Below are 22,346 nucleotides of genomic sequence, written 5' to 3'. Positions count from 1 at the left end.
AGGATATGGCAATTTTTTGCAAAATGATAACCAGAGAAGATGATGCACTGTTTGATCATGAATGGAATTGTCTGTGAATGCCATCATGGATTGAGGAAAATTACAGAGTATAAGATATTTACCTGAAAACATCCAGTAAAATGCTGTGCACATTTGGTAGATGTTATCGAGTCTCTCTTTCCCTCTCTTGCTGGTGAGTCTTCTCAGGCCTGCAGAGGGATCATGGAACACGACAAGATGTTCGTACTAGCCTTGATTGCCATCTTCAGTAAACAAATGAGATAGGATGGCATATGATTCCAAAGAAATATTTCTTCATTTACTAAACCTGACTGGGAAATGAGGAGGGAGACAAAAAGGAAGAAGTAAGGTGGCAGGATTGGGCTAATAGGAAGATTAGCAAATTTCTCCGATCCTGAAAATGAGAGTTTAAAAAGTGGATGGGTTTACTCTATCAGGAATCATCAAGAAAGAAGGAATCCTTAGGAAATAGAGTTTATGCTTTTAGGTTTTTTTTTTTTTTTCGAGATGGAGTCTTGCTCCCTTGCCCAGGCTAGAGTGCAGTGGTGCAATCTCGGCTCACTGCAAGCTCCGCCTCCAGGGTTCACGTGATCCTCCTGCCTCAGCCTCCTGAGTAGCTGGGACTACAGGCACCCGCCACCACGCCCAGCTAATTTTTTGTATTTTTAATAGAGACAGGGGTTTCACCGTGTTAGCCAGGATGGTCTTGATCTCCTGACCTCGTGATCCGCCCGCCTCGGCCTCCCAAAGTGCTGGGATTACAGGCGTGAGCCACCGCACCCGGCCACGCTTTCGGATTTTTAAAGCATCCTTGAAGCTCCTAATATGAAGGGTGCTGTGCTTCAGGGAATAAGCAGGCAAGTTGTGTTGCATCTTTTAGGGTATGTCCTTCCCTGGAACAAGACAGAATATGTAGAAAGTAGCCATTCTAGATTCAGATCTCAAAAAGTGGGCACGTCTTTGTTATCCATTGAAATACCTATCTAGAAAGAGAAGAACAAAAGCAAGTCTGAGATCTACAGATTACTGCTAGGATATGGGAAGAATTTCTGATAATGGGAGTCTAGTAGACATGGGTTGAGGACATAATCTTTCAGCTTACCCTTTTCTGAAACAGAGCAGTCCTCCTGGCTTGGGAATAATGTGTGTCCAAAAGTTAGGAGGTCCTAAGTATAAGACAACCCTCCTACCCCCACATTTTACCAGTGAAAGATTTGAATTATCCAGAAAAAACTTCAAAAACAGAATGATGAGAATTACCATGCTAGATATTATGATGTGTCATAAAACCACAAGTTTCAAACACTCTGGACTATAGGGTAGTGAAACAAGATAGTCTTCAGACAGCCTTTACTTTTAAACTAATACTTTCAGGACTTGAGGCCTCTCCGAATTAAACTAGGGACACTCCCTGCCAACCCCCATATCCCAAGAGAAAACAGAAAGAAAAAGTTTTCTAAGAGGAGATAATCTTACTTATTTCTGTGAATAGGAGGAATCAAAATACCAGTTGTCTCTGGTGTCTTAGTTTCTTTCAGAAAAATAAGGCTGTAGATTAACTAATAGAACACAGAGGCCATGTATTTTGGAAGTTTCCTTTAATGCTGATATTGCTAATTCTATACAGCAAGTCAGCTCATACAGCAAGTCAGCAAGTTCAGCTATTTGCTGAGCCTCTTGCAGCCATTTCGTCTTTGAGCACACTGTAAGAATTAAAGAAAGAGGAGAGAAACAAGAAGGGCAGCTTGACAGTCAATAGGTTTATTTTAAACCTGGGAGGGGCTTTTGACCTTACACACACACTAGGAAGTAATAATGTTCTCTGGGTGGTTGGGTGGCCTATTTATTTTTTAGTTTTTTAATTAGATTTTTTTTTTTCTAAGTAACTGCAATACCACCTATACTCTGGTATCTTTTCAAGGAATCTAGACTTTGTCAATTGTCTGTATTATGTTCAGGCTAGTAGCTTTTTCAGGGTACTAAACCTTTCCCTAAAAGGGTTTCAGTCTTCCCTCCAGCTCCAAAGCATATAACTGTGTATTAGTCTGTTCTCACATTGCCATAAGGAACTAACTGAGACTGGGTAATTTGTGAAGAAAAGAGGTTTAATTGTCTCACAGTTCTGTGGGTTGGACAGGAAGCATGGCAGGGGAGGCCTCAGGAAACTTACAATCATGGTGGAAGGCAAAGGGGAAAGCAGGCACATCTTCACACAGCAGGAGGAAGGGAATGAAGGGGGAAGAGAAATGTGATCTCGTGAGATCACATTTTTAAACAACCAGATCTCGTGAGAACTTACTCATTATCACAAGAACAGCAAGGGGGAAGTCCCCATTGAGAGGTGAAGCGTGCTGGCAGTCCTCACAGCCCTCGCTTGCTCTCGGCGCCTCCTCTGCCTGGGCTCCCACTTTGGCGGCACTTGAGGAGCCCTTCAGCCCACCGCTGCACTGTGGGAGCCCCTTTCTGGGCTGGCCAAGGTGGGAGCTGGCTCCCTCAGCTTGCAGGGAGGTGTGGAGGGAGAGGTGTGAGCGGCAACTGGGGCTGCGCATGACGCTTGCAGGCCAGCTGGAGTTCCGGGTGGGCGTGGGCTTGGCGGGCCCCTCACTCAGAGCAGCTGGCCGGCCTTGCCGGCCCCGGGCAATGAGGGGCTTAGCACCCAGGCCAGCAGCTGCGGAGGGTGTACTGGGTCCCCCAGCAGTGCCAGCCCACCGGCGCTGTGCTCGATTTCTCACCAGGCCTTAGCTGCCTTCCCACAGGGCAGGGCTCAGGACCTGTAGCCCACCATGCCTGAGCCTCCCACCCCCTCCATGGGCTCCTGTGCGGCCTGAGCCTCCCCGACGAGCGCCACCCCCATCGAGCATCCAAGGGCTGAGGAGTGCGAGCGCACGGCGTGGGACTGGCAGGCAGCTCCACCTGCAGCCCCGGTGTGGGATCCACTGGGTGAAGCCAGCTGGGCTCCTGAGTCTGGTGGAGATGTGGAGAGCCTTTATGTCTAGCTCAGGGATTGTAAATACACCAATCAGCACCCTGTGTCTAGCTCAGGGTCTGTGAATGCACCAATCGACACTTTGTATCTAGCTACTCTGGTGGGGCCTTGGAGAACCTTTATGTCTAGCTCAGGGATTGTAAATACACCAGTCAGCACCCTGTGTTTAGCTCAGGGTCTGTGAATGCACCAATTGACACTGTATCTAGCTGCTCTGGTGGGGTCCTTGGAGAACCTTTATGTCTAGCTCAAGGATTGTAAATACACCAATCGGCACTCTGTATCTAGCTCAAGGTTTGTAAACACACCAATCAGCACCTTGTGTCTAGCTCGAGGTTTGTGAGTGCACCAATGGACACTCTGTATCTGGCTGCTCTGGTGGGGCCTTGGAGAACCTTTGTGTCGATACTCTGTATCTAACTGATCTGATGGGGATGTGGAGAACCTTTATGTCTAGCTCAGGGATTGTAAAGGCACCAATCAGCACCCTGTCAAAACAGACCACTCAGCTCTACCAATCAGCAGGACGTGGGTGGGGCCAGATAAGAGAATAAAAGCAGGCTGCCCGAACCAGCAGTGGCAACCCGCTCGGGTCCCCTTCCACTCTGTGGAAACTTTGTTCTTTCGCTCTTTGCAATAAATCTTGCTACTGCTCACTTTTTGGGTCCACACTGCCTTTATGAGCTGTAACACTCACCCTGAAGGTCTGCAGCTTCACTCCTGAGCCAGCGAGGCCATGAACCCACCAGAAGGAAGAAACTCCGAACACATCTGAACATCAGAAGGAACAAACTCCGGACACGCCGCCTTTAAGAACTGTAACACTCACCGCGAGGGTCCGCGGCTTCATTCTTGAAGTCAGTGAGACCAAGAACCCGCCAATTCCAGACACACGATCACCCAACCATCTCCCACCAGGCCCCTCCTCCAACATTGAGGATTACAAATTCAACATGAGATTTGGGTGGGGACAGAGCCAAATTATATCAGGCTATTTACTGACAGTTCTGCCCCTGAGAGGAGTTTTCACGGTGAGTGGTCCACCAGGACTTTTGGGAGAGCCAGATATTGGTTGTGGATGCTGTATAGAAGCAAACACCTTAGGCAAATGAGAAAGCTTTTGCTCTCTGAGTAGCTTTATGCTTTTGTTTGTCAAAACAGAAGTTAATAAAAGTGACAAGAATGTGTAACACACTTCACGTTAATAGGCCTGGTGGTGATTAGACAAGAAAAAAGCCATTTCTTGATAGGAAGGTACTGATATATTTTAATATGTGTCAGTTCTCTTTTGCTGCAACCACCCACCTCAAACTAACTAACAATTATTTATTTAGCTCATAATTCTGCAGATCAGCCTGGAAGTCTTTTGGTCTTGGGTGGCTTTACTTGCACTCAGTGTTGCTCAGTGGGTAGATCTGCCAGGGTTGGTTGGTTGATGATGGGCTGGGCTGGGGCCCAGGGGCCTCTATTCACATGGCCTCTCATCCCCCAGGAGCTATGCTGCACTTTATCACAGGGTGGCAGGGTTTCAAAGAGCAGCGAGGGGGCAAGCCCCAATGCACGAGCATCTTTCAAGCCTTTGCTTGTATCACATTTGCTCACTTCCTGTGGACCAAAGCAAGTCACACGGCGGAGCTTCAAGTCAATGAGAAGGCACTCAGATCTACAGGGCAGCGGCACTTGGGTACTGGGACAGGAGGAGTCGATGGCCACATTTGCAGTCTACATATAGCACAACAGACCACACTTGGCAAGAAGTATAACCTTGAACCTACTGGAGCTCAGTATTCTTCAGAAACTCAGTTGATGATTATAATTATGTGAATAGCCCAGATGATATGCAATCCATTTTCTCCTTAAGCCCAGAGGTCTCAAACCCTCGGTTGATAAGAAGTAGGTTTTGCTTTTCCTACAGCCTGTTTATCACTTTTTTTGGAGCCAACATTGAAAAACCAAGAGGTTTTACATAAAATCTGGACTTTTGACTTTGAAAAGATGATCTGGCAAAAGTTGTCAAGAGCCAAGGAGTAGTTATCTTTTCCAGGAAGCCCTGTGGTTTTCAGTTTCCCACACTCCTCCCATCTTGCTGTTTCTTCAGCCCTGAGGCTGAGTGTCATCTGCCACTTGTCAGAGGAATTGCACGGTTGATTTTCTTATAGCAGAGAAATTCCTGTCACCATTTCTAAAAAAGTGAAATAATGAAAGGTAGACTGAGAGGCCACATAGTCCCAGAGAAATGGAAGAAAGCATATCACTTTGAGTAAGGAGAGAATATTCTTGTGTGTTTCATATGCAGTCTGCATTTTGGTGCACAAAGAACTTTTGAGAGAGGAGAGAATATTCTTTTTTTTTTTTTTTTTGGAGACGGAGGAGTTTTGCTCTTGTTGCCCAGGCTGGAGTACAATGGTGCGATCTCGGCTCACCACAACCTCCACTTCCTGGGTTCAAGTGATTCTCCTGCCTCAGCCTCCCAGGTAGCTGGGATTACAGGCATTTGCCACCACGCCCGGCTAATTTTGTATTTTTAGTAGAGACGGTGTTTCTCCATGTTGGTCAGGCTGGTCTCAAACTCCCGACCTCAGGTGATCTGCCCACCTCGGCCTCCCAAAGTGCTGGGATTACAGGCGTGAGCCACTGTGCCTGGCCGGAGAGAATATTCATGTGTGTTTCATATGCAATCTGCATTTTGATACGCAAAGAATTCTTTTCCCTCTTTAAAGTGGCTTACTTGACTCACATTATTTCCTTGGTCCCTGTAGACATGTGAGTTTAGAACTTTGTTCCAGAACACTGTACCATCTGTGCATTCAGCTTTGCAGTCCTAGAGAGGTGCATCATAGCTGATGTTATTGCTGCGATAGAAGACTCCATGGAGTCATTTCTTATACATAGCTCCATGCTGTAATGCTGACGACACCTTGGTAAAAGCAGATCTCTGTATGGCATCGTGTTGTAAGGCAAGGAAGTTGTTGAGGATGTTTCCCAACACTGAATAGCTTCTTCCCTCTGAGGAACCTCAGAGAACTGGTTTGTTCTTACCTTGTGGACATTTGAATCCTGTAACAGCGTCTCCCACTTCATGAGTGTGCCAGAGTTCAGAGTCAAATTTGTAGTCATTTGTAGACTCACAAACTCTTAGCTTCATATTTAGTCCACGTTAACTGTTATGTATCATAATCATCTATTTTACATTATTTTAAAATTTACATTTAGAATCTCATAGCTCATTTTTGGTGAGTAGTGTAAATCTAAAGCTTTTTAGCTGCTAGCAGGTTTATCATAAGAAGACAGAGCTGTGTTCAGCATTTAACTATGACATGATTAACTTCTCAGACTCACCTCCTGCTCCCAAATTTCATCCCTGTGTACGTTTACTTTCGAACACCTTTTCATTGAATCTATGTAGGAACTTTATTTTCTTTCCTTTGCTGCTTCTATGTTTCTGTTTTGTTTGCTTTGTGTTTTGTTTTCTTTAGTTTTTGCTGAGACATTCACCCCATCTTTTAGAGAACCTCTATAAACTGTATGTCTCTTTACATATTAGATGCATAGTATATGTTTGAAGAGATGAGTGAAGTTTAATAAACATGCCGTTTTCTTGTATGTGTTAGCTCAAAATGGTTCCAGAAAACAGCTACAAGGAAATGAAGATTGAATACTGCCTGATTCTTTCAATAGAAGTTTCTTTCAATAGAAGTAAATACTGCCTGAGTCTTTCAATAGAAGTTTCTTTCAATAGAAGTAAATACGGCCCGATTCTTTCAATAGAAGTTCCCCGCCCCCCAGCCTATCTTGTTTGCACTGAACATATGAAGTTTAAAATCTAATTTTTTCTCCTGTCTTTGAATTCATGGAATATTTTTCTGAAACATGCGTATCTGGATGGGCTAAAGGGAGAGAGAGAGAGAGAGAGAAAGTGCAGAGAGGTGGCAAAAAGCTTGGGCTTTGGGCTAGAAAAGATCTAGGTTTGAATCTTGACTGGATCTCCTGGTGTCTTTCTGATGTTGGAGGATAACTTTTCAGTGCCCGCTTTCCTCATTTGTAAAATGATAATAATAATGACTACCCTATGGTGGCATTGCAAGTATGTGAGATAAGACATGAAACACAGAAGTTTCACCTTTGGAAAGGCAGGCTAAGTAATGTTGGTCAAAATATACTTTAAGGCAAAACCCGTTACTTGAGATAAAATTGACTTTTTTTTTTTTTTCTTCAGAGGCAGCATCCCATTATATTGGCCAGGCTGGTCTTGAACTCCTGTGCTCAAGTGATCCTCCCACCCTGGCCTCCCAAAGTGCTGGGATTACAGGTGGGAGCCACCATGCCTGGCCAAGATGGACTTTTTTTTTTTTTTTTTTTTTCAAGATGGAGTCTCATTCTGTCTCCCATGCTGGAGTGCAGTGGTGCGATCTGGGCTCATTACAACCTCCACCTCCCAGGTTCAAGCAATTCTCGTGCCTCAGCCTCCCGAGTATCTGGGATTATAGGCATGCACCACCATGCCCAGCTAATTTTTGTATTTATAGTAGAGACAGGGTTTCACCATGTTGGCCAGGCTGGCCTTGAATGCCTGACTTCAAGTGATTTGCCTGCCTTGGCCTCCCAGAGTGCTGGGATTACAGGAATGAGCTACTGCGCCCAGACAAGATGAACATTTCTTAATAATAAAACGTTAAGCCCACCAGAAACGTAAAATCATACAACAACTCAAAATTTTTAACACTGAATAATATAGTCTCAAGATTGACAGACTACAAAGGGGGAGGAACAGTAGTAGGTTTTTAACTGATTTCTCTCAAAATGACAAAATTAGTAGGAGTATTGAAGATTTGAACAATGGAATTAACAAATTTAACCTATATCGCAGAAACAGAGCATTCCAACCAGAAACTTTGGAATACAGATTTTTTCTTTTTTCTTTTTTTCTTTTTTTTGAGACAGGGTCTCACCCTGTCACCTAGCCTGGAGTGCAGTGGTGCGATCTTGGCTCACTGCAGCCTCTGCCTTTCGAGTTCAAGTGATTCTCCCACCTCACCATCCCCAGTAGCTGGGACTACTGGCACGTGCCACCACACTGGCTAATTTTTTTATTTTCTGAGAAATGGGGTTTCACCATGTTGGCCAGGCTGGTCTCAAACTCCTGACCTCAGCTGATATGCCTGTCTTGGCCTCCCAAAGTGCTGAGATTACAGGCATGAGCCACCGTGTCTGGTCTGAATACAGATTCTTTTCAAGAGCACAGAACTTGTTCACAGAAAAATTACCAAATGGCCATTTGCTGAACATTATAGACATTTCAAAACAGGGTCGAAATTGTATAGAGCATGATATCTGAACACAATACCAAGAAACCAATACCAAGAGATAATTAGAATATTCTGGAATTTAAGCAACACACTTCTTATTTACTTGTGGGTCAAAAAGAAGTTACAGTGGAAATAGAAAATACATTGATGAGACCAAGCGCGGTGACTCACGCCTGTAATCCCAGCACTTTGGGAGGCTGAGGCGGGCAGATCACGAGATCAGGAGATCGAGACCATCCTGGCTAACATGGTGAAACCCTGTCTCTCTACTAAAAATACAAAAAATTAGCCAGGCGCAGTGGCGGGCGCCTGTAGTCCCAGCTACTTGGGAGGCTGAGGCAGGAGAATGGCGTGAACCCGGGAGGCGGAGCTTGCAGTGAGCCGAGATCGCACCACTGCACTCCAGCCTGGGCGAAACAGCGAGACTCTGTCTCAAAAAAAAAAAAAAAAAAAGTATATTGATGAAAGATGATAGATAAGAAAACAAAATATGTGGGTTGGATGTCAGCAGAAATAGCAGAGCACAGACCTTAAAAATCTTGTTTCTCTGTGAAAACAATGAGAATACTGGCAAAAATGGTCACAAGCGACTTTTTTTTACCTGTGGAAATTAACCAAAGGCATGCAACAATGTGAGGAGCATATATTCACAAAAAAATGGTTGCATCTCAGTAAGAAAAATGAGCTTTGTGATGTTAACTTGTTCTATTCCATTCTTACTTTCCCTAGCCTTGAAAACCAGTAGCTCGGCTGGGAGCAGTGGCTCATGCCCGTAATCCCAGCACTTTGGGAGGCTGAGGTGGGAGGATCATTTGAGGTCAGGAGTTCAAGACCAGCCTGACCTACATAGTGAAATCCCGTCTCAACTGAAATACCAAAATTAGCTGGTTGTGGTGGCGGGCACCTGTAATCCCAGCTACTCGGGAGGCTGAGGCAAGAGAATCACTTGAACCCAGGAGGCAGAGGTTGCAGTGAGCTGAAATCACACCACTGCACTCCAGCCTGGGGGATAGAGCAAGACTCCCTTTCAAAAGAAAATAAAAAAGAAAACCAGTAGCTCACAACCACAGTAATAACCAGCAGCCCGGCAGCTGTGGGAGGGGGCAGAACAGAGTGGGAACTCCTTCAAAGTCTCATTCCTGGGAAATTGTCATTATATATGACTTGTATGGCAAACCTGGAAACTTTCTCTCACAGGGGTTGTCTTTATTTGAAGTGACTCAAGTTTGTCTGGTGCAAAAAGCCTTTGGATGTTTCTCCTAAACAATTATAGACTATTGTTTAGCTTCGCAAAGTTGCCTCAAGTGGCATTAACAGCTGGGGCAAACAAGAAGCTCACCAATAAATGGAAAAGGAAAAGCTGGGCCATGAGATGTCATAGGGGACTTTGAAAAGTTCCATCGTATTCCTGGGAATCTCCAACCCCACTCACACGATCAGGGCTGTGGGCATGCCAGAGAAGACTTGAGAAGGCCCTGTGCTCTTGGTTCTTCCTGAGTAAGCAGGCAGCGAAAACTAAGGAAGAGTTGCAAACTGCCTGCCTGGGTGATCCCCTAACAAAAACACAGAGCCCCTCGACAAAGGCTGGGAGGCTTACCAGTTGGAAGCATTTAAGGATATCTCTGTCCATTAATGAGCTGACCACTAAGCTAACCAAACATAGACTTCAGTGGCCAAACACAGCAATGAATATCGAATTTACCAAACTATTTCAGCAAAAATAAACACAACAAACAGCAAAAAAGAAAACCAAGAAGCAAACAAAACAATATGCCCAAAACCAAAGTAACCAACCAAACCAAACAAACCTGGGTTGAGAGGTATCTGATTTCCAGAGTTGCCACTAATGATATTTAAAATAATAGCCAGGCGTGGTGGCTCATATCTGTCATCCCAGCACTTCGGGAGGCTGGGATGGGAGGATTGTTTGAGGCCAGGAGTTTGAGACTGGCCTGGGCAACATAGTGAGATCCTGTCTCTACAAAAAATTAAAACATTAGCCAAGTGTTTTGGTGCGTGCGTGTAGTCCCAGCTACTGAGGATGCTGAGTCGGGAGGGTTGCTTGAGCTCAGGAGTTCAGGATTTCAGTGAGCCATGATCATGCCACTGCACTGCAGCCTGGGGGACAGAGTGAGACCTTGTCACAAAAAATAAAAAGAAAATGTCTAGTGTTTAAAGAAACCCACAACAATACAAAGAAACAAGAATGTGGCCTATACACATGAAAGAAAACAGAGAATAGAATCCATCTACAAGGAAGCCTAGATGTTGGACTTACTAGACAAAGATTTGACATTGGCTATTTTAAATGTGTTCAAAGAACTAAAGGAAAGCATTTTCTTTTCTTTTCTTTTTTTTTTTCCGAGACAGAATCTTGCTCTGTCACCCAGGCTAGAGTGCAGTGGCACAATCTCAGCTCACTGCAACCTCCGCCTCCCGGGTTCAAGCAATTCTCCTGCCTCAGCCTCCTGAGCAGCTGGGATTACAGGCATGCGGCACACCCGGCTAATTTTTGTATTTTTAGAAGAGACAGGATTTCACCTTGTTGGCCAGGATGGTCTTGAACTCCTGACCTCAAGTGATCTGCCCCCCTCGCCCTCCCAAAGTGGTGGGATTACAGGCGTGAGCTACCACGCCTGGCCAGAAAAGCATTTTCAAAGAAACAAAAGTATGAAAATGATGACTCATCAAATAGACTATCACTAAAGTCAGAGACCCACGGGGCACCTTCAGGCATACCAACATATTTATAAAGGGAATTCCAGAAGGACAGGAGAGAGAGAAATGAGAAGAAAGAATATTTGAACAAATAACGACCAAGAACTTCACAAACTAGAATTTGGGAAATTCACAAATATGTGGAAATTAAACAACACACTGTTAAATAACCAGAATATCAAAGAGAAATCACAAAGTGCATTCTTTCTCTGTAGTTGTTAGAAAATCAAAGAAAGGTCCAGGCGCGGTGGCTCATGCCCGTAATCTCAACACTTTGGGAGGCCAAGGCAGGTGGATCACCTGAAGTCAGTTCAAGACCAGCCTGGCCAACGTGGCGAAACGCTGTCTTTACTAAAAATACAAAAAATTAGCTGGGCGTGGTGGTGGGTGCCTATAATCCCAGCTGCTCCGGAGGCTGAGGCAGGAGAATCGCTTGAACCTGGGAGGCAGAGGTTGCAGTGGGCCAAGATTGTGCTATTGTACTCCAGCCTGGGTGACAGAGCAAGACTCTGTCTCACAAAAAAAAAAAAAAAAAGAGAAAGTGCAAAAGCTCTTTATGTGTTGATATGGAATGATTTTTACAAGTTCACAATCTTTTATCCCTTGTGCCCAAAAGTGTTTCAGAATTTTAGAAAGACAATACAGTTTATCCACTGTATTTTATGAAACATCTCCAGCACCCTAGAGCCACACACATGTAATTAGTTCTACAATAAAGTATGCTTAGTCACAGAAATGGAAAAATTAGGCTAGGCACGGTGGCTCACGCCTGTAATCCCAGTACTTTGGGAGGCCGAGGCAGGCAGATCACCTGAGGCCAGGAGTTTAAGACCAGCCTGGCCAACATGGCAAAACCCCATCTCCACTAAAAATACAAAAATTAGGCAGATGTGGTGGTGCGTGCCCGTAGAACCAGCTACTTGGGAGGCTGAGGTAGGAGAATTGCTTGAACCCGGGAGGTGGAGGTTGTGGTGAGCTGAGATCATGCCTCTGCACTCCAGCCTGGGTGACAGAGCAAGTCTCTGTCTTTAAAAAAAAAAAAAAAAGAAAAATTAAGAATACAAACAGCTTTGTAAGTCAGATTCTACTTCGAGATAAGTATGTCTCCAAACTTAGAAAAGCAACCTTTCGGTTATTAGAGCTTTTCGGATTTTTAAATTGTGGTTAAGAGGTTGTTGGATGGGTGATAAGTGGGAGGCACGGGAGAGCCAGATGCAGAACGGTGCACTGTGCTGGCTTTTTAATCCAGCCATCACACTGGAGCCACGTGACTTTCATCAGCGCTGATCTGACTGTGTCACTGGCTGCATAAAACCTCAGTAAGCCAAACCTAACCCTGGCAGGACATGAGACCTGGCTGCAGGCATCCCCCAATTCCATTTGCCATGTTAGAGCCACGGGGGATAGTTTGTGATTCCTTTATCCTGCTGCATCTCACAGCTGCGGGCCTTTGCATTTCTTCTTTGGACATCCCTGGAAATGATCTCATTCTCTTCCTGATGAACTCTGTGTCCTTCAGAGATCAGCTTTGACTTTGACCTTGTTATGTCTTTTGTATGATTTTGCCAAGCAAAATCAACTCACTCCTCCATTTATACCCATTAGATTTTCCACACCTTAGTCATGGCGCTGCATGGTGGGACTCTCATCCATCTTCTGTTCCCTCCAGAATGTAAATATTGAGGGCCGAGCCTCTTGGCCTCAGTGTCCAGTTCATAGTAGTCCCTGAATAAATGTTGAATGAAGTGCATAAGCCCCTGAAAAGAATTAAGTTCAGAATTTCTTCCTGAGGACTTGTTGTTTTGGCTTCTCTTAGGACTTTGCAGTCAGAATGTGCATTTCACAGATCATCCGTGTTCTCTTGGATTTTTCATTTATGGGATACTGTTTGTTACATGTAACCACTGTGACTTGAACACTGAGCCACACTGGATTTTGCCATCATGGTGCAGGGTTAGGAGAAAGGCTCTGGAGTCATCTCTGGACTTGAATCTCTTTGACGCTTACTGTTTTTCTTTTCCTTTTTTCTTTCTTTCTTTTTTTTTTTTTTTGAGATGGAGTCTTGCTCTGTTGCCCAGGCTGGAGTACAGTGGCACGATCTCGGCTCACTGCAGCCTCCACCTCCTGGGTTTAAGTGATTTTTGTGCCTCAGCCTCCTGAGTAGCTGGGATTACAGGTGTGCACCACCATGCCTGGCTAATTTTTGTATTTTTTAGTAGAGATGGTGTTTTACCATGTTGGCCAGGCTGGTGTCGAACTCCTGACCTCAGGTGATCCTCCTGCCTCTGCCTCCCAAAGTGTTGGGATTACGGACATGAGCCCCTGTGCCCGGCCTGATGCTTATTCTTTGTAGATCCTTGCACACGTTACTTAACCTCTTGAACCTCAGTTTCATCGTCTCTAAAATGGGCATAAGTAGCAACTATGTGGTCGTTTTATTGTGAGGACTCAGTGAACCGATCAAGAAGGGTAAAGCACACAGCAGAGTGTGCCAGCTTGGTGAGTGGTAAATAATTCTCTCCTTCTCTTTCACCCTCCTCCTCTCTTCTTCCTGAGCTATTTGGCTTGATCTGACAGCCCCAGATTGTCTTAGAGATTTAGGTTTTAATATCATTGCTTGTTTGGGTCACTCTGGTTATTTTTTTTATCCCAAGGAGGAGCTTCAAAGTCACCGTTTACTTGAATTTCTTACAAACATAAATCTCTCTCCTTTTTTTTTCCTGCAGACATGTCAGGCCTCATTCTACCTTCTGAGCCTTGGAAGGTAGAAAGAGGCCTGATAATCTCTACAGAAAGGCAACATGGGAGAGGGATTTTTATGTTCATCTGCACATTCTTATATATGATAATTCTTCACTCAGAGATTTAAAATTAAGATGGAGGGTCCTTACAGTACTCACATCAAGAATCCTGGGGCATTTGTACAGAGGATTGGGCTTAACGTTGTCTATCTTAAATATTGTCTTTTTTGGGGAGAGCAGAGGATATCCTTTTTAATTACTCCCAGCAGTGCTGTGAGATTCTCAGATACAGGAATTATTATGATGATTTTGATGATGTAAGACTCTTTTGCTTTTTGGGAACATTTGTTATCTCTGTATAGAATAGAGACAGATAAGTGACTCTACTGGGAGCCTCATTATCTCTTCTGGGTGAATAGAGACCAGTGCTAGGCAGAAATAAGATCCCTAAAGCTCAGAAAATATCTCCAAAAGTCTCTTTGCTAATTTTGAGCCCCTTAGAAATGAGCTCTTTAATTCTTGGGGACCTTTTCCTCTTCTCCATTCTTCCTCTGCTCCTTGACAAGAGATCTGTAGACTTCCTTGAGTGCAGCATCTCAGACATTTGGTATTGACTAGAATTCCTTATTGGACTTCCTTGAGTGTAGCATCTCAGACATCTAGTACTGACCAGAATTCCTTATTGGTAGTGTCAGTGTCCAGGGCTTCCTATTTTGTAAATGATAGAGGTTTGTAAAAGGAGTATGGCCTTTGGAATGTACTGTTCATAATCTTAAGTAGTTATGGAAGCATAGTGAAAAGGTCAGGGCAGTTCTCATTTTGCATCAGGAAGCTTTTGACAAAGTCCTGTTATCAGATGATGATAGCCAGCAGTAACCATTAAGACAGTCCTTTTTTTTTTTAAAAAAAAATAAAAGTCCAGTTAAGGAAGCATAGCTTGTCTTTTATTAAAGAGGCACTCAGCAAAGGGGTGATGAGACAGAATGCTGTTATTACTGATGCTTTTGTTTTACATTTTCAGTAATTAATGTGCTTTGCTCAGTAGTGACACATTACCAGAACTTTGAAGGATCCCCTTAGTATATCGGTATTGCAGAGGCATTAAAGCAATGAGAGCCTGCCAGGATCTTAATCACCTCTGTCCTACATTTGGTCAGAGCCTCTCCACTTTTAACAGAAGTGAATAGAAGTCTAGACACTTGTGATTTTTCTATATATCACTAAGCCACATCATTGCAAGCATCTGTTTGGCCTATACTCCCTTAAAAATTCCATCTGCTAAAATCAACAATATCTCCTAAAAAGTAGCTTCAATGTCTGCCTGTGTGGCTGGATAAAAAGAAAAACAGGATTCTTGCTCTTCAAGATCTTACACTCAAAGATTGATAAGGCTGCTACTGATACGTATATAAAGCACATAAACCATTTTAAAGTGGTGAATTGTATGGCATGTGAATGATATTTTCATTTTTTAAAAATGCATGGACTTTGAAACAAAAAATGCATAAAACTTCTAGGTGGAAATGTGGAATAAATTGTGGAATCCTTATAGAAAAAGAATATTGGGAGAATTTGATCAGAAGATTATTAAGGGGGAATTTCTTTCTTCTAGTTCTAAATTTACTGAAGAGAATGAATTATGAGACCCATTTGAAGAGAGAAGGGGAGAGGCTTTAGAAAAAGTACAGTCTAGGCCAGGCACAGTGGCTCACGCCTATAATCCCAACACTTTGGGAGGCCAAGGTGTGTGAATCACCTGAGGTCAGGAGTTCAAGACCAGCCTGGCCAACATAGTGAAACCCCTTCTCTACTAAAAATACAAAAATTAGCCAGATGTGGCAGGGTACACCTGTAATCCCAGCTACTTAGGAGACTGAGGCAGGAGAATCACTTGAACCCGGAGACAGAGGTTGCAGTGAGCTGAGATTGCACCACTGTACTCTAGGCTGGGTGGCAGAGGGAGACTCCATCTCAAAAAAAAAAAAAAAAAGAAAAGGAAAGAAAAAGTATAGTCTAGGTTTAATGTATAACTCGCAAGAAATCTAGTAGGGTCGGGTGCAGTGACTCACGCCTCTAATTCTAACACTTTGGGAGGCTGAGGTGGGTGGATCGCTTGAGCCCAGGAGTTCCAGACCAGCCTAGGTAATGTAGTGGGACTCCTGTCTCTAAAAAAAAAAAATTAAAAATTAGTCGGGTGTGGTGGCACATGCATGTGGTCCCAGCTACTTGAGACACTGAGATAAGAGGGTCATTTGAGCCTGGGAGGTTGAGACTGCAGTGAGCTGTGATTGCACCACTGCACTCCAGCCTGGATGAGAATGAGATCCATTGGGCTGGGGGAAAAGACCTACTAGAAGAAGGACCTACTAGAAATCTAGTAGGTAGGAATGAAATTATGAAATGAGGCAGTGAATTTGAGAGAAGTGGAGAATGAGTGGTATTCATGGAAACTGATTGTAAAGGCAAGGAAAATAAGAATGCATTTTTTTCTTCTGGGTTGTGCTCCTGTGTAAGTATGAGGTTGCTACTGTTTTAGGTCTGCACTACTTAAAGTTCACCAAATAGGTCATTGTTTGCCCACCCAAGGCTTGACATGAAACCCAGTCCCACTTATGGAAGCATAGGTGTGACTCTGTGTCCTTCGAATAAGGCCTGAGCTTTTGGGATTGTTTCTTGTTCCTTAGAAGACTTCTGTCAGTGATTGATGGAGGGAGGTGGCCCAGCAGCACAGACCCCATGTGGTTGGCAGAGTGTGTGGGTGGGGAAGTTAGATCAGAGAGCCCCTCTAATTGTGCTGGGCTGATGCTGTCAGATCTGAAGTTAGATCACATTTTGTTTATTTTCCATTCAAACTTAGTATTTGAAGAAGGACCAATTTTAAGTAATTCAATATTTTCAATGTATTAGGGATAGTTTCCAGTCATTTAAAAAATAACCAGAGGCCATCCCATTTTGTCACATGATTAAAATCATTAGTTCAGTCTTTTGGGGGAAGTGGAAGTCTTTAGACCCAGTGAAGTGTTTAATCCTCACGTCTGTTACAGATTGCAAGTTTTATATCATGGAAAGCCTGATAGAGGAATAATTTTTCTTTCTTCTTTAAAAAAAAAAAAATTACTAAGGAACCTCGAGCCAGTTACTCAGCTGTATGTCAGTGTGGATGCCAGTACCAAAGACAGCCTGAAGAAAATCGACCGCCCACTCTTCAAGGATTTCTGGCAGAGATTCCTTGACAGTTTAAAAGCCTTGGCAGTCAAGGTAAGAATTATGACATCTTAAAAATAAATAAACAACCCTCAGGTGTGTACTGAAGTTAAGAAGAAAGAAAGATGGAAGAAAAGAACAGAGGTACTTTTTCCTCTTTTCTCTTTAAAATAAAAAAAGATGAAATATAACTTTCAACTTTTTAGAGATTTCCTTCCTTCTTCAAGGAATTTTGAACATTCACTATTTGTTAAATAATTATTGAGTTCCTCTTAAGTTTGTAGCACAATGCTTTGTATGTATCATTTGCCTTTCATTCATTTAAGGAGAGAGGTATATATACTCCCAAAGTTAATTAATAACAATTGGTCCTGGAACCAATTCCCCGTAGATACCCAACGTGGAATCTATGGAAGATTGGTTGTAGGACTCCCCATGGGTACCAAAATCCACAGATGCTCAAGTTTATATAAAATGGCATAGGCCAAGCATGGTGGCTCATGCCTGCCTATAAACCCAGGACTTTGGGAGGGCGAGGCAGGTGGATCACTTGAGGTCAGGAGTTCAAGACCAGCCTGGCCAACATGGTCAGACCCCATCTCTACTAGAAATACCAAAAAATTAGCCAGTTGTGATGGCATGCACCTGTTATCCCAGCTATTTGGGAGGCTGAGGCAGGAGAATCGCTGGAACCTGGGAGGTGGAGGCTGCAGTGAGCCAAGATCATGCTACTGCACTGCAGCCTGGGTGACAGAGTGAGACTCTGTCTCAAAAAATAAATAAATAAATAATAAAAATAAAATGGCATAGTATTTGCATATAACCTACACTTATCTTCCTGTATACTTTAAATCATCTCTACATTACTTATAATATGTAGTACAATGTAAATGCCATGTAAGTAGTTGTTATGCTGCATTTTAAATATTTGTATGATTTTTAATTGTTTTTTTTATTTTTTATTATTATACTTTAGGTTTTAGGGTACATGTGCACAATGTGCAGGTTTGTTACATGTGTATCCATGTGCCATGTTGTTTTGCTGCACCCATTAACTCGTCATTTAGCATTAGGTATATCTCCTAATGCTGTCCCTCCCCCCTCCCCCCACCCCACAACAGTCCCCGGAGTGTGATATTCCCCTTCCTGTGTCCATGAGTTCTCATTTTTCAATTCCCACCTATGAGTGAGAACATGCGGTGTTTGGTTTTTTGTCCTTGCGATAGTTTACTGAGAATGATGTTTTCCAGTTTCATCCATGTCCCTACAAAGGACATGAACTCATCCTTTTTTATGGCTGCATAGTATTCCATGGTGTATATGTGCCACATTTTCTTAATCCAGTCTATCGTTGTTGGACATTTGAGTTGGTTCCAAGTCTTTGCTATTGTGAATAGTGCCGCAATAAACATACGTGTGCATGTGTCTTTATAGCAGCATGATTTATAGACCTTTGGGTATATACCCAGTAATGGGATGGGTGGGTCAAATGGTATTTCTAGTTTTAGATCCCTGAGGAATCGCCACACTGACTTCCACAATGGTTGAACTAGTTTACAGTCCCACCAACAGTGTAAAAGTGTTCCTATTTCTCCACATCCTCTCCAGCACCTGTTGTTTCCTGACTTTTTAATGATGGCCATTCTAACTGGTGTGAGATGGTATCTCACTGTGGTTTTGATTTGCATTTCTCTGATGGCCAGTGATGATGAGCATTTTTTCATGTGTTTTTTGGCTGCATAAATGTCTTCTTTTGAGAGGTGTCTATTCATGTCCTTCGCCCACTTTTTGATGGGGTTGTTTGTTCTTTTCTTGTAAATTTGTTTGGGTTCATTGTAGATTCTGGATATTAGCCCTTTGTCAGATGAGTAGGTTGCAAAAATTTTCTCCCATTCTGTAGGTTGCCTGTTCACTCTGATGGTAGTTTCTTTTGCTGTGCGGAAGCTCTTTAGTTTAATTAGACCCCATTTGTCAATTTTGGCTTTTGTTGCCATTGCTTTTGGTGTTTTTGACATGAAGTCCTTGCCCACACCTCTGTCCTGAATGGTATTGCCTAGGTTTTCTTGTAGGATTTTAATGGTTTTAGGTCTAACATTTAAGTCTTTAATCCATCTTGAATTAATTTTTGTATAAGGTGTAAGGAAGGGATCCAGTTTCAGCTTTCTACATATGGCTAGCCAGTTTTCCCAGCACCATTCATTAAAAAGGGAGTCCTTTCCCCATTTCTTGTTTTTGTCAGGTTTGTCAAAGATCAGATAGTTGTAGATATGCGGCATCATTTCTGAGGGCTCTGTTCTGTTCCATTGATCTATGTCTCTGTTGTGGTACCAGTACCATGCTGTTTTGGTTACTGTAGCCTTGTAGTATAGTTTGAAGTCTGGTAGCGTGATACCTCCAGCTTTGTTCTTTTGGCTTAGGATTGACTTGGCAATGTGGACTCTTTTTTGGTTCCATATGAACTTTAAAGTAGTTTTTTCCAATTCTGTGAAGAAAGTCATTGGTAGCTTGATGGGGATGGCATTGAATCTATAAATTACCTTGGGCAGTATGGCCATTTTCACGATATTGATTCTTCCTACCCATGAGCATGGAATGTTCTTCCATTTGTTTGTATCCTCTTTTATTTCATTGAGCAGTGGTTTGTAGTTCTCCTTGAAGAGGTCCTTATTTTTTTCAAATATTTTTCATCCATGGTTGCTTGAATGTGTGGAAATGGAGCCCATAGATATGGAGGGCAGACTGTACATAACCACCTTAAAAGAGGCATCTGCAGGCCGGGTGTGGTAGCTCACACCTGTAATCCCAACACTTTGAGAGGCCAAGGTGGGCAGATTGCTTGAGGTCAGGAGTTCAAGACCAGCCTGGGCAACATGGCAAAACCCCGTCTCTACCAAAAAACAAAATACAAAAATTACCTGTGGTCCCAGCTACTCAGGAGGCTAAGGTGGGAGAATCACTTGAGCCTGGGAGGCAGAGGTTGTAGTGAGCCGAGATTGCGCCACTGCACTCCAGCGTGGGTGACAGTGAGACCCCTATCTAAAAAAAAAAAAAAAAAAAAAGGTGTCTGCAAATAGTATACATTTAAATATGAAGTTAATTTTCCTGAATTTCTAGAACCAAATTTCCTAAGCCATCAATAGCCTCAGAATGTTCACATTGAATGTCTTTTTCTGCAAACATTTGGCCTTTCTTGTGTTTTCATATGGCATACTTACCTTCCTTTTCTTTTTCACCTAAAGTAACCATCTGGTTCTGATTTTCCATTAATCCTCCTTCCTTCCTTCCTTGCTTCCTTTCTGTCACTTTTCTAAGCGTTCTTTGTGCTTTCTTGACATCTGACTGATAATGAGAATCACCCCAGGAGCTTAAAAAAATGACAGTTTCCTGGTCCTCATGGCATCTGAGATCTGCTTGTTAGACATCGCAGGCGTCCTTTGGTATGCAGCCAGATATGGGAGTCACTGTCCCAGAAAACTTGCCTTTCTCTCCTGTGTCCAGCGCTTACTTTGACATTCCTAACCCATCGCTGTCCGGCCTCGATGTACATTTCCTGACTCATCTTTCACCGTATTCCCCAGGAGGGCCATGCTTCCCTGCTTACATTGCCATTTCTGCACGTGTGCCCACCACCTTCTCCCTTCTGAGTCTTCGATTACTGTCTCTGCAGATTTTGGAAGGAATGTTCTTTCTTTCCATTCTTTGACTTGTAGAAATTCTGTGCACCTCCTAGACCCAGTTTTGTGATTACCTCTACTGCAAACTCTTTTCTGATTACAATTAGCTGCCCCTTTTTCCCTTCCTAAGTTTTATATCTATTAAAAAACACTGTTTTTCTTCTGTTTTATCTTAGCTGCTCTCTCCTGAGCTGGATTCCTTACTTATGTCTGAATTCAGCACAATGTCTAGCATAGTACACTTTAAGGTATTTGATAAATGCTTCCATTTTTTTCTTGGAGACTGGGTCTTGCTCTGTCACCAAAGCTGGAACAGTGGCACCATCATAGCTCACTGCAGCCTCCAACTCCTGGGCCCAAACGATCCTCCTGCCTCAGCCTCCCAAGTACTGGGACCACAGGCACATACTGCCATGCCTAGTTAATTTTTTGATTTTTTTTTTTTGTAGAGACAGTCTCAAACTCCTGGCTTCAGGCAATCTTCCTGCCTTGGAAGTGTTGGAATTATAGGCATGAGCCACTGCTCCAGGCCTGATAAATGTTTCTTTTTTTCTTTCTTTCTTTTTTTTTCTTTTTTTGAGTCTCTTTCTGTTGCCTAGGCTGGTGTGCGGTGGTGTGATCTTGGCTCACTGCAACCTCTGCCTTCCAGGTTCAAGTGATTCTCATGCCTCAGCCTCCCCAGTAACTAGGATTACAGGTGCGTACCACCATGCCTGGCTAATTTTTGTATTTTTAGTAGAGATGGGGTTTCACCATGTTGGCCAGGCTGGTCTCAAACTCCTGACCTCAAGTGATCTGCCTGCCTCAACCTCCCAAAGTGCTGGGATTACAGGTGTGAGCCACTGCGCCCAGCCTGTATCTTAAAAGAATGAATGGGTGGAAACTCAGCAGAGATTTGTAAAGTACCATATGTGTTTCACCAGTTGTCTAGCTGATTAAATCTTTGTGGGTTTCTTTTGCTGTTTTATGCCCGAGAAGTTAAATCCATGCCTTCTTTGGTTGTTAATACTAATGTTATTTAAGAAATGCAAAAAGGCCTTATTTTAGTTTCTAAGCGGTCTTGGATTTACATAGCATAAAAAATTAGAATGGATTTAAATGGGAGTAAACAGCAGGAGCTGGCAAAGTCAGGCCCATCTGACATTGTTATCTAGGCTGTGTTCTTTGAGTATGGAAGATGACAAGGAAACATTAACACAATAGCTTAATAGTTTACTTCCTGTCTTTGGTCAAAATGTTCCAAAAACTGAATTCTTACTTTGAAGTCACTAGCCTTTCGGTGATTAATTCAGTTGTAATTACTCTGGGTTTGCTCATGACAGTAATGCAGTAACTTAAAGTTAGAAAATAATTTCAACCCAGGAGCATCTTAAATAGAAGTCATTATTGTCTCTATGTAATTCTTGTTGGAATGTTTCTTTGGGCAATTTAAACTGCCCACACATTAGGGCAATGACTTTCTGAGCATTTGTAGCAATTAGAATTGTTGTTTCTTGTTCTTGGCATTGTTTTTGTTGCCTTGTAAGAGAAGATCTGTGGCAGGATGCTGCTCTTAAAAATTTTCCTTTAAATTGACTCAAGCTGTTATTTCCTTCTGAATGTCTGATCTTATAAGACATAGTAGATGCTATTAAGAAAGATTTGTTTTACAGTTGTTTAGCACTTAAAACATATATTTTGTAGTTGTATGTATTAG

At 43.0% G+C, this 22,346-nt stretch overlaps 1 protein-coding gene across 13 annotated transcripts in view; it reads left to right on the top strand.

The window, feature by feature from the left end:
• LOC129489808 (S-adenosyl-L-methionine-dependent tRNA 4-demethylwyosine synthase TYW1) overlaps positions 1-22,346 on the top strand; it is a 279,548-nt gene that overhangs the window by 132,598 nt on the left and 124,604 nt on the right. For all 13 annotated transcript variants that reach the window (XM_055292946.2, XM_063646354.1, XM_055292947.2 and 10 more), the window contains one exon: positions 16,895-17,030. In XM_055292946.2, coding sequence (XP_055148921.1) covers positions 16,895-17,030 — 136 coding nt within the window. The remainder of the gene's footprint in view (positions 1-16,894; positions 17,031-22,346) is intronic.

This window comes from Symphalangus syndactylus, chromosome 9, assembly GCF_028878055.3.
Source record: "Symphalangus syndactylus isolate Jambi chromosome 9, NHGRI_mSymSyn1-v2.1_pri, whole genome shotgun sequence".
NCBI lineage: Eukaryota > Metazoa > Chordata > Mammalia > Primates > Hylobatidae > Symphalangus > Symphalangus syndactylus.
This window is presented reverse-complemented; position numbering and strand designations above follow the sequence as displayed.